Raw genomic sequence first — 13,652 nt, 5'->3', positions numbered from 1 at the left:
CACCACACAACGTTCCTTCACTTCTTCATTCGTCAACCTGTCCCTCCATGTCACTCCACATGCTCCTCTCAAGTAACTCATTTCCACTGCTCTCACTCTTGACTTGTTCCCCTCTTGCAAGGTCCACGCCTCACTTCCATACGTCAGGGTAGGGATCACAATACTATCATGCAGTGACTTCTTAACTTCCATACTCACCTCTCTATTTCTCATCACCTTCCAATTCCTTGCGGTACCCTTTTATGCACTTCATCCCCCAAAGTTCCATCCTTACTCATCACACTATCCAAGTACTTGATTGTACTCACATTCTCCATATCATCACCATCCAACCTCATTGTACATTCTGTGACTTCATTCCTCTCAAACACCATAACTTTACTCTTGTTTACATTAACTTTCAGATTCCTCCTCCTACACACTGTCCCAAGTTCATTCACCAAACCTTGCAACTCCCATTCACCTTCAATCAACAATACTGTATCATCAGGAAACAGCAACACCGGAATCTTCCAAATCTCACCCTCATTCATTACAGCCACCCCCAGATCCACTGCACTACCTTGCACCTCCTTTACAACCCCATCCATGTATATATTAAACAGCCATGGAGACATCACACATCCCTGTTTCAGTCCCACATTGAGATCAAAGAACTCACTCAGCTCATCATCCACTTGCACTGTAGCCCTAGCTCCTTCGTACATACTCTTCACAGCACTCAACAATTTCCCCTCTACTCCATATATTCTTTACCTTCCACATACTTTGCCTATCTATCCTGTCATAAGCTTTCTCCAAGTCTATGAAGGCAACATACACTTTCTTTCCCTTCTCTAGATACTTCTCCACTAAACATCTTAGAACAAATATCTGATCTACACACCCTCTTCCCATCCTAAATCCCCTTTGTTCTTCTCCAACTAGCTCCTCTGTCATATGCCTAACCCTATCAATGAGTATTCTACCATATATTTTTCCAGTCACACTAAGAAGGCAAATACCCCTATGGTTACCACATACTTCTCTCTCCATTTTCCTTTGTATAAAGGAACAATTATACCTGATTTCCAGTCCTATGGAACCCTTTCCTCTTCCCAAGCCAATCTAAACAACTTCGATATCCACTCCACTACAATCTCACCCCCATACTTCAGCATTTCACCACACACTCCATCAATTCCTGGGGCCTTTCAAATCTTTATCTTCTTCACTGCTTCCTGTACTTCCGCCCTACTGATCTCTTCCTCCCTCCTCTCATTTCTTCTTCTCCCAGCCATTCCCCAACCACTTATACTCGCACTGCTCTCACTCTCCATATTCAACAAATCAGTTTATACATGTATTTACTTACCTTGTAATTTATGTTGATTTCTTGCGGTAAATAATAAGTTTTTTGTGGGTGAGAAAGTGACCTATAAACAGGCGTGCTCCAAGGCAGACATAACCAGGCAAGGCATGGCCATACATGAGAAAGAATGAAGGAAGTGAAAAGAAATGAAGGCAGATGGGAAAAACTGATGTCAACGGAAAAGAATATGGGTGTAGAAAGTATAAAAGTAAAGAAAAATAAAAGGAAGAGAAAAAGAAGGATTAGTAAGAGAAAGATGAGAGAGAGGAATGCCTGTGGGTTACTGGTTGTGCCAGGCCTGCCAATGTTCAGCTGAACATAATCCAGGCTGTTTGGGGCAGGCAGGGCAGTACAGTCGTGTCCACTTTCTTTTTCTTAACGAGTACAGTGAGCACACCTGTGTTGTGGGCGACTACTCTTCTCTGTCCTTGGAATAGTGACTAGCCCATGAACAAATGCAGCTGCCTGTTGTGTTCTTCTTCTCTTCCTGGATGATGACTCCTCTTCCTCGACAAGCATGGCTACGTACCCCAGCCTGTGCTCTGATAACATTTCGTGAATCACTGTTTTTAGAAAATCATGATACTCAATAGCTTTTTCAAGTGGGTGAAGATTTTGATAAATCACTCGAACATTTAAGATTGTTCTTGTTATCATACGCAAAGCCAGCTTTTTGAACAATGTGTAACATTTTCTAGTGGGGTCATAAGGCTCAAGTAACTGATCTACACTGTCCACTGACCCCAATTGTTCATTGTACTTTTGGACGGGTAATGGTTTTTTTCACCATCTCCTGTCTACCACCTTTCAGGCAACTTGACTTTTCAACATACCTTACCTAATACTTCAAGCTTATCACATGAACTAGTTTCCTATCACAAAATTTCACTACCACTATATCATCTTTTCTAGCAAACACAGCCTGGGTCTGTTTCAGTCTCTGTTTCTTGACCTCAACAGGGACATCTCTGTTGGGTCTGATGGTCCCAGTGGTCAGTGTATTTTTCTGGAGCAAATACTCTAAAAGTGTCAGAGAGGTGTACCAGTTGTCCACCACTACATGTCGTCCTTGATACAGTAAAGGTTTCATCAGACTAAGAAAGGGCTGTAAGTTCATGGTCTTGAAGGAGACTCAAAACATCTAGGGGTATACAATCAAAAATTCCATGTGTATACCTTCGCATCTGTTGAACTTGGGCAAAGGGAAAAGAGTTTCATATCAAAATGCTTTCTTTTTGCCTTTATATACTACCTAAAATATAGTCTTCCTTTATACAGAATTAGTGTCCTATCTACCGCGAAGTTTTCACCAGCAGAAAAGTATAATACACACTTTTCATGTAGCATCTCAAAGAAACTTTGTAGTCCTGAAATGGGTTACCTGGGAATAAAATCATCAGGGTGGGCATACCTCATAAAACGTAGTACTGCATCTGCATGAACCTGTTCCTACTCATAACAGTACTGAACATAGGGGGCCCACGGCAAAGCACAGACTTGCTCCAGTAATCTGAGATTCTTGGCAACTTCGCTATTTCCATGAGAAGTTGCAGGGAAAGAAACACAAAGAGCTTACTTTCAGTAACATCTACCCATCTCCTACCCATGAAATTTCTCTTGCGTTTTGTTCGGTTCTCAATGAAAAATTTGCCTGCATGTGTGTTTGTCCAAGAACAAATGTTTTGCACTGTCTCTTTTGTCATAACATGAAACAATCAAATGCACTGTAGAGGTGATTTTTTCATTCATTGCCAGACGCCATGTATCCCAAATGGGGTTGCCAAAGGCTTAGAGTTAATTGTTTTACAGGGAGGGGCACTAATCCTCCACCAACCCCACTTGACACGTAGGGATGCCAACAGCATCTGGAGTTCCCAGGCGGTCACCCATCCAAGTACTAACCAGACCCAACGTTGCTTTCATTTTGATAAATTACTTCCGGTTGCACATTCGGAAAATCTTCCACCACATTAGGTAAATTGTTAGGTCTTTTATCTGAAAAAGGGTCACTCAGTAACCTATATGTGTGAGGAGTTGAAGAGGAGTCAGAACTTGAGGCAGACACACTCAACACAACTGTCACTGTCGTCTGCATTCCCACCCTCACTCTCTTTCGGCTCATACAATAGATCATCGTCACTTTCCTCAGACATCCGCTCATTATCAGATTCATGCAGATCACTGTCTAAATGAAGGGTAAAATCCTTCTCCTCACCACTTGACAACTTGTTTCCATATAACAGGGTCTGTCGGGAGTTTTTAGTACAGAGCTCACATTCCTTCCAAGGCCGTTGGCACAAGTCATCATTCACAAATTTATTTCAAAAATAGTCGTCGACTTGCAAGGGTGGTGGGGAGACTGATAATCGGATTGGTGCTTGAGAAATCATGTCATATACGCAGTCTACAACTGATTGAAACTAAAGAGATTTCATGACATTTATGTAATAATGTTACCACTGATCAACAAAAAAGTGTTGCCATATAATCCAGCTTTTTCTGCCAGAGAAGACCACATGGAAGGATATAAGAGCCATACCAAGGCGGCAAAGCCGTGCAGACAATCACGCTGTTTGGAAGTATGTACATGTGTGCTGTACTTCTAAAATTTTCTCGGTACCTCAATGGTTTTAAAAATGAAAGTACACATGTACTGCCAAATGGAATTAGGTAATGAAAGGGTTAACTGTACACAGAGTATATACAGCAACTTCTATGATGACCTAAACCTACTGTTGTTGTTGTTGCAATTGTTACTGTAATGGCCTCAGGCTCATCTAAATGTGTAACGAATGGATTTCAGGCTGAAGCTGCCCTGCTGTATCCATTATCCTCCTTTCAGGGGAATGGAAGCAGAGGGACATTTGTACAACAAGGGAGCAGGGCCATCTTATTATGCTGGTGCCATAACATGAAGGTGTTCCAAACTCTACTGCAAAAGCGCCTCAAGCATCATGATAAACAGAAGGGTGCTCAGCACAGATCCTTGGTATACACCTACCTTCTATGCTAACTCTATACAGTATACTATACCATCTACTCTCACACTTGTTCCTGAACAACCACACATTTTCATTGCCATACAAATCACTCATCTATACCCAGTTTTTCACTGCCTGTTGCACAAATTCTCTGGAAATCCTATCAAATGTTTTCCTTAATTCTATCCCATACATCTGCCTGTTTCATCTTGTAGTACAGTGGAGTCTCTTTTATCTGAAAATCATGGGACTTTCAGAGCTTCATTTAAGATTTTTTCGGATAAAATATACTGTAATAATATGCAGGATACAAGGGAACACTATTGTACTCATCCATCACCCATTTTTGGCGACGTCTAGCCCACCACCACCACCAGCACCCCGAAAGCCACTCAACCATCACCAAAACACTTAATACACTGTAGAAACTACACATGTAACTGCACTTTTGTAACTGTAATAGAGACTGTCAACTTAAATTAATCTTGACTCAAATAAACTTAAATAAACCTTCACCAAAACAATTACGTAAATCACTGTGAGCAATTCAGACAAATAAAGTCTTAAACCTAATTGTTTTTTCATATTTTCTGTTTCCTTATTCAATCATTTCCACATCATCCAAATCTTCCGAGATGGTGGATGCAGGTGAGGGAGTGGGCAACTTGCTCGCTCTAGTGACTAGCGGAGCAACCATAAACTAACACTAGTGGTGTGAAACAAGCCTGCAGTGTTTGAATTTTTGGATAGATTTCAGACTTTTGTGGTTAACTGAAATGAGAATGTTTTAGTAAAACTTACGGTTAATGGCATATTACAGTTAAAAGGATTTCGGATACAAGAGACGCCACTGTATTTGCACTCTCACCACCTCATGTACTGACAAGTGATGATAATGATACTTTACAATATTACAGTATAAGAATTTGAATTCCCTAAGAAATATTAATGGTATGATATTTAACTGTACTTAGGTAGGGGTGCTCACCATCCACTCACTTGATGTAGTGCTGCTCTTGGATGCCTGACCCTTTCTCTCTTCCTTCCTTCTTTCCCCTTCCTTCTGTCTATGGGTGACTCTACACTACATGAAAAGCCAAATGGTTTCATGTACACCAAGAAACCATTTATTACACTGGGTGGTAACCATATAACCAAATTATGGCAACTGGAGATTTGGTGGGTAATTAAGGCAGTCCAGTTGGATTGAGCTGGTGCAAATTTATGTCCAAGAGATGGTTGGGGTTTACTGTTCATGCAATGCCACTCAGGGATGAGTGAGGCTGGTCACTATCATCTTAAACGTCAAGACAAACTTGCCTAGCCCCAGGCTCCTATGCTACTCATGGGGCAACACAGGATTAGATGACGAATGAATGAACTTACCTTCCTATAGCTTGGATAGTTGCAGCTACAAATTCTTTATCAGAGGATCCTATGTAAGTCTGGAACTCCCGCAGAATAACAGAGATGTTTGTATCCGTGGCAAGATTCGTGAGAACCTGAAACAAGAAAAACTATACTCGTGACATAAACACACAGTGCTTCACTGGAATGCAACAGGCAGCAAGCTCCTGCAGTATTTTATGAATCTTCATGTACAAACAACTGCCAGTTAAACAAAATCAAACTTTACTGCATTTGCAACCTGGTGAGAATTTAGTTTAAAAAGGGAAAAATCAACTAACCAGATTTCCTGTTGCCAGTACAGTCAAGTCGCCCATGGCGTGGACTTCTATGGCACGGTTATCTATGACACAACAAGGTTCCACATCCAAAAAAAATGAACCACGTATATAAACTACTTATGGCGCGGGTGTGGCATGGTTTGAAACAAGCAGGCAAATTCCCCTGACAGTGCACTCGCCTGTTTGTAAACAAAGAAGATGGCAAACACTTCAGCTCCATACTACAAATGCTCCAACTGTGGACTTTTTTCTCTCTTATGAAGAGGTTAAACTTCACCAAATTCACTGTGTTAAGTAATGAAACATTAAAGATACTCTGGGTATTGTAACTAGTGTATAGGTTTGTTTGTAAAACCACTATGGACGGGTTAGTGACAAAGTACCTATCTCTGAGCTATGATGAAGTATAATGCCTATCATCATCATCATCATCACGTATACAAAAATAATTACTGATGTGTTAAATATGAGTTTTGTTGACACTTGAACATACAAACTTTATCAAATAAACTTCCATCAGTGCTTGACCAAGCAGCCTCCGCCATCTTTAATGTTTTGGTCGGTCAGCTGATCTGTGTCTACTTGGCCGAGCTTTTTTTCGCTCAATCTGCAGCACATGGTATTGCCCAAGCAGACACAAGGCTGATCACCCTTCTGTTTTTTGTGCCTACTGTTACATGTAATACATGCACTGACTGACTACTTGATTGTGTGCATGTGTAAAGTGGGGAAAAATGGGGTGAAAAGGGGGACTTTGGGTGAACGTCCAGAACCAAATTCCGTGTTTCCCATAAGTTTAGTTATTTGAATGGCACAGTTTTCTATGGCGTGGGTTTGTCCAATTAGCCGCGCCTTAGGCGACTTGACTGTATAATTATTGTAGACAGTGGAAGGTGGGGGGAGGCTCACCATCCACTCACTTGATATAGTGCTGCTCTTTGGTGACTGTCCTTTCATCTCCTCCTTTCTTCTTTCCTTCCTTCCTCCTCTGTCTTTCTTTCCCTCATTCTTTCCTCTTACTTCTGTTTACGGGTGACTCTACACTGAGTGACAAACCAAATGGTTTCCTGTAAGCCAGGAAAACATTTACTATGCTGGGTGGTAACCATATAACCAAATTATTGATGCCTGGCAGTTTAGTGGATAATTATGGTGCTCCAATCAGATTGAGCCAGTGCAGGTTTATATCCAAGGGGTGGTTGAGGTTTGTTGCTCATGTAATACCACTCAGGGATGAGTGAGGCTGGTCACTCTCACCTTAAATGTCAGTACCAACTTGCCTAGCCCCATGCTCCTCATGGGGCAACACTAGATTAGATGATGGATAGATGGATGGACATACAGTATATGTGAGGGGTACTTTCTGGTTTGATTAGGACTGCTGGGTTTCAAAGAATGGATTGTCTAGTTTATGCCCAAAGTTGTGTTATGTTGCATGGCAAAACTATGAAATACATTACTTCTGTTTAGAAAAATAGGTGGCCTGTGTGCATGTTTGGCTCACAAGAATTAGATACTATGCATATTTTTCCAGTACAGTGAATCATATCCACTGCAATCCATTTGCACACAGTACCAGATTCTGTAAACCACTTACCTCTAACTTCAGTGCCTTGATGTGTGTTGGATCACTTGACCGCACAAAGAAGCTTTTTAAATATGGTTCAAACATATCCTGCAAAAAGGAAAAAGAAATGGAGGGCATTATACATAACAATATTAGTTGTAAGGTCCAACATGAGCTTCAGCAAAGATTATGCTGTATGTTAGGGAGAAACCTTCACAACAATAACATAAGTAACTGGCTGACGGTAGAAGTTTCTTTTAAACAATATCTATGGATTTTAAATATGTACGAATTTCACTTAAATGTCTTTTTATTTTTAACCTCATTTTATGATGATATGTGTCCATAACGACCAAAAGTTCTACATGCAGCAACCTATCTGACTGGCTGTGATGTCAGCAGCCACCCTCATGCAATGCATGTTGTGTGATTATAGTACACATCGCACAACACCACCACTGTATATGCTTCAACACTGCAGTAACAGAAGAGAATCACTACATCATATGTCTGTTGAAGTACTATAATATCGTTTGTATCGGATCGTTTATATGTTCAGATGACCAGCCTTGGTCATCTAATATACAAATATAACAGTACAAGATTTCATACCATGTTATATAATGTTTCTGCAAGAAAAAATACTTAAAACTTCTTCCTGCATCTTGCATTAGTAAGGCTAAGACCATAAGATTCAAAACAAGATCATTCTCAATCCCCAATGAATTACTCACCTTTTACTATCATTTCCACTTCAAGATCACTGCTAATTTAAATAAATGAAGTGTTTTGTAAAATAAAATTTGCATAAACAGACCAATACAAAATACAAGGGAGATGTGTTGCCCTTCACTATGCTTGTGCTTGCTCATTGCCTGTGGTGCTACCTATGGCAGGAAAACTAATTCTGCTATTTACCTGATTTCGTAAGATGTTATGTGGTAGGTGGTGGGCCAGTGACGACCATCATCAACTCACTTGATGTAGTGGTGACTACTTCTTCCTTCACCTTAACCAATCTTTTTCTCTGTCTGCCCTCCTCTCTTCCTTTTTCTCCCATTTTTCCTGACATTTGTTATTGCTTTTTTCTTTTTCTGGTGCCTTTATACTGAATGACATGTCAAATGGTTTCCTGTGAGCCAGGAAACCATTTACAATGCTGGGTGGTAACCATATAACCAACCCAATTGTTCCCTACTTGTTAAGAAGTGGGTTGGTGGTGGGTTAGTGCCCCTCCCTATAAAACAACTAACTCAACACAAACGGCCACCCTCATAAGACTTACGGCACCTTGCTATAGACAGATAAGATGTTCTACAAACTTTTATCACAAATCTCATTGCTAGAGGCTGACACAGGAACCAGGATTTGTGCTTCAGCTTTTTTTTTATGCCTCCGTCCACCTAAGGTAGAAGAGACATTAAGTGACTGGTCTATATGCTCACGCATGCATGGGCGGATGCATGTGTGCGTGGGTCCGTACATGTGTAACACTCTTGTGGGCAAAATATCTCCTGAACCTATCAATGAATTTCCACCAAATCTTGTCAGTGATGCAGTATGAGGAGATAATGAACTGATTAGGTCTGCTAGGTCAGGGTCATCTGATTTTTTTGTTTTTGTTTTTAAAGGTGTCCAACTCTAAGCACAGGCTTTACAGCCTGCTCTCAAGGCCCAGTAGTCCTCCTACATACCATACACCTCTCCTAAACCCCTTGATGGATTTTGACCAAACTATTGTCAGTGATATAGTATGAAAGGACAATGAACTGATTAGGTCAGCAAGGTCATGGTAGTTGTATGGTGAGTCTGTGCACAAGGTCTGGCTAGGGCATACAGGGTAACGCTTTGTGTCAACTGCTCGGGTCCTGTGTTCTCAGCACTTCATTTCACATTTTCTTGCCCTGAAAAATTAAAATGTATAAACTACTTAATTTTAAAGAGAGGTTTTGATGTACTGGTATGTCAAAGAAAATAGAAGCGATAACTGAAAGAAAATTTGGACCACCTGAAACTGAAATATTTTTATCACTATGCTCCTGCCCACCTATGGTGGGGGAGGCATTAAATGATTAGGCTGTCCGTGAATGCATGTATTTACCTAGCTGGGCGGTCCGGTTTCCGTTCATGTCAGTTACCTTACAGTTCTGCAGTATACAGGAATTGAGCTAAGCTCGTGTTGTCCTGACTTCATTACTACATTATTCCAGTCTAATTTTAAACACATGAATGTTCTTTGCCTGCACCACCTCCTCGTCTAAGTCATTCCAAATACTTATGCTTCTATTTGGGAAACTGAACCTTGCAAGATTATTAAGACATCTACTTTTCCTCAACCTGAAGTCATGACCTCTTGTTCTTCCATCATCCAACACAAAAAGATCCTCTCTATCGACTCTTTCCAAGTCTCTTACATTTCTAAATATCATGATCAAGTCACCTCATTCTCTTCTCTCACGCAGCATTGGTAACTTCAGTTTGCCAGTCTCTCCTCGTAGGTGTGTTCCCTAAAACATGGTATCATCCTCGCTGCCATCCGTTGAACCCTCTCTAGTTTATCAATATGCTTCTTCAAATGAGGTGACCATACCACAGTCACATACTCTAGCCTTGGTCTTATCATGGTCACTATCAACTCCCTCAGCATTTCTTCGTCCATATAATTAAAAGCCACTCTCATATTGGTCAGTAACCCATAAGTTCCTCCAATGAATTTGTTTATATGTTTCTCTGGTGACAAGTCATCCTGAACAGTCACTCCCAAGTCTTTCTCATCTGTTCTCTTACAAATGATCTCACTGCCCATTTTATATGTCTAGTGCGGTCTTTTCTCACTCATTCCCATTTCTAATACATGACACTTCTTGGCTCCAGCTGTGGAGTTTGTCTAAGTCCTCTTGCAGTTCTTTACAACTATCAGTACCTTTAATATGTTTCATGATTTTAGCATCATCTGCGAACATACTCATGTAACTATTTAAACCCTCTGGTAAATCATTTACATAAATCAGAAACATTATTGGGGCTAAGACAGAGCCCTGGGGTACTCCACTAGTAACGTTTCTCCATTGTGAAACCTTATCTCGTATAACTGTTCTCATCTGCCTTCCTATCAAATAATCTTCCATCACCTTTAATAGTTTCCCATTCACCCCTCCACAGTCAGTAGGTGCTAAGTCAAATATAAAGTTGAAACGGGTGTTATTTTTTCAGAAAAGTAATGTATAAGTTGAGAATTAGTGTAAGTGGAAAGAACTGTTATCAAAACTACACCCACTGTGTAAATCTGGTCAACTTCCACAGCAGTCTCCTATAGGGCATCCCGTCAAATGCTTTCTTTAGGTCAAGACAGATGCAATCTGTCCATCTCTCTCTCTCTCTTGTATGACATCTATACCCTACTGTAGAAAATAGGTTAGTAACACATGATTGTCCTTCTCTAAAACCAAATTGTCTTGGTGTTATCACATCATTTTCTCCTAAATACTTTATCCATCTTTTTCTAATAATTTTCTCGCAGATTTTACAAACAATATTAGTAAGTGATACAGGTCTATAATTGAGTGGATCTTCCCTATCTCCTCCCTTGAAGACTGGCACAATACTTGCTCTTTTCCAATCTTTAGGCAACTGTCCATTTTCCAGCAAAGTCTTAATGATGACATAAACAGGCCACACTAACTGGTCTGCACATTCCTTCAGGATCCATCCAGACACACTATCTGGTCCCACTGCTTTCCTTACATCCAAATCCCTCATCAGCTGCAGCACCTCATTCACATTCACTGTAATTTCTGCCATTTCCGTCACCCTGCGTTCTATTTCAGGTTCCCCAAATTCCTCTTCCAGCATATAGACTGACTGCAGTTTGTTGTTCATTATTGCACACAATTCTTCTTCTCTTTCACAGGTTTCATTTCCATCCCTCAATCGTATTATACTGTCCTTAACTTTCATTTAACCATTCACAAACCTATAAAATAATATCGGCTCCTTTTTACATTTAGTTACAGTATCTTTTTCTTATATCCATTATTCTCTCTGCACCCTTACATATTCATTTCTTACCCGCTTGTACTCCTCTTAAGCCCTTTCACTATACCTTCTTCTCACTTTATTGCATGCCCTTTTTCTTGCCTCATGTGCCACTCTAAATCTGTTGTTAAACCATTCTTTCTTCATTTCCATAGCTGCGGAAAATTTTGGTACATATTTACTAACTCCTGTTTTATACACTTCTATCAGAAACTCATATTTCTCGTCAACATTTGTGATCGTATTCACTTTACTCCAGTCTACATTTTGGAAAAAGTTTCTCAGGGAAGGAAAGTCTGCCTTCCTGTAATTGCATCTATTCTTCCTGTGTTTTTCACCCCTTTCTCCTTCCCTTACTCCCACCACTTCCATCTCAATAACCAGATGATCACTTTTACCAAAGGGGTATTGGTAGGTTATGTTTCTCACATCATTTGGGTCCTTCCTAAACACAAGTCAAGCCTTGATGGTTCGTCGTCACCCCTAATTCTTGTATTTTCTTTAATTACTTGGGTTAACATGTTTCCCATCACCATTTCCAGAATTCATACTTTCCCAGTCCACTTCTCTACAATTAAAATCTCCCATTATTATTATTGTATTTCTTCGTTCAAGTATGATCATTAGTTTAATAATGGATTCTCTTATTAACTGTTCACAATCTTTTGTCCATGCCCTAGTTTTGGGAGGCACATAAAACACTATTACATCTATTTTTTCTCCATAACTGTCTTCTATTTCAACTCCCAAAAATTCAGCCATGGTATTCTCAATTTCTATATTTTTTGCTCTTGGGTCACTGCGGGTTAAAATCATTATACCTTCCCCAAACTTGCTTTCTCTATCTTTCCTCCAAATATTATAACTGTTCCATCCAAATAATTTAGTATCAACATCTTGGGGCATTTTAGTCTCCACCAAGCAAACAAATTCAGGTTTCTTTTCATTTATATAGTCTCCAATTTCCCCTTTCTTGGATATTAACCCATACACATTACTATACATGATGCTTAGATTTACGTCACTGGTTTTATCTTTACTCATTCGTCTCTTATTTGCTGCCATATCCATACCCATAGTTTCCCTCACTTCTAGTTCCTCACATACCACTTCCTTACTTTCATATCCATCACTCTCCAAAAAAAAAGATTTACATTCTTCCTCTGCCCTCCTGTCATTTTTTTCCTTCACTTGTTCCTTCAAAGATTTTAAAACTTCTATGTCTTCTTCATTCAAATATTTTCTTACTATAACCTTTTCCATCCCTGCCTCTTTACTTAGTTTCCAAGTCACTTTAGGTATATCGTTTACTACACTTCCTGATGACAACTTAACTCACACTGGTCTTACTTCCTCTTTCTTATATGGCCCTATCCTCCTTACTGCCTCAATTTCTTTTTTCCACTTGTTTCTCTCAGGATCGATCTAGCCCAATATTTTTCTCACTTGATTCATGTCTCTCTTGAGTCTCACGGATCTAACCTTTTCTTCCTCCTCCCTATTTCCAAATATTACTAAATATCTGCTCCTTCCTACAGTTTCTCTCACTACTTTCTCATTTTTCTGCAATATTTTCACTAAATTTTCTTCCATTTTTTTGTGTTCATTTCCCTTTCTTCCTGAGTGATTTTGCTTAAGCTAATCACTTCTTTCTGTTCCTCTTCCACATGTGCCCACTTTGCCTTTTGCTCTTCTAACACACTACTCACCTTCTATTCTAACACACTACTCATCTTCTACGTTTTGTTACTGCTCTCTTCTAGTTTTCTCCTTAATTCGATATTTTCTCGTTTCAAATTCTCGATCTCCTGGTTCGCCATCTCATTGGCCTGTATCAGACTCTGTATAGTGTTTTCTGTATTTTCAGGCATGTTTCTTGATACCAGATCCTCCACTTTCTTTTCTAATTCACTGACCCTCATGATCAAGGTTTTAACCAAATCTATTACACTTGTTTCCTTATCAAAACCTGGAAATTCAGGTCCCTCGATGTTTACATTGTCAGCCATGTGCGTGGGTCCATGTGTCTG

General features: G+C 39.9%; 1 protein-coding gene across 1 annotated transcript in view; it reads right to left on the bottom strand.

Annotated features, from left to right (window-relative positions):
* The window catches only part of rb (adaptor related protein complex 3 subunit ruby), a 539,541-nt gene that overhangs the window by 212,548 nt on the left and 313,341 nt on the right, over window positions 1-13,652 (bottom strand). Inside the window, exons 13-14 of the mRNA XM_080276000.1 lie at window positions 7,618-7,695; window positions 5,719-5,834 (exon numbers count right to left, since the gene is read on the bottom strand). Of these exons, the coding sequence (XP_080132126.1) occupies window positions 5,719-5,834; window positions 7,618-7,695 (194 nt within the window). The remainder of the gene's footprint in view (window positions 1-5,718; window positions 5,835-7,617; window positions 7,696-13,652) is intronic.

Source organism: Coenobita brevimanus, chromosome 63 (genome assembly GCF_032717465.1).
Source record: "Coenobita brevimanus isolate Jiangsu-jjx chromosome 63, ASM3271746v2, whole genome shotgun sequence".
Lineage (NCBI taxonomy): Eukaryota > Metazoa > Arthropoda > Malacostraca > Decapoda > Coenobitidae > Coenobita > Coenobita brevimanus.
This window is presented reverse-complemented; position numbering and strand designations above follow the sequence as displayed.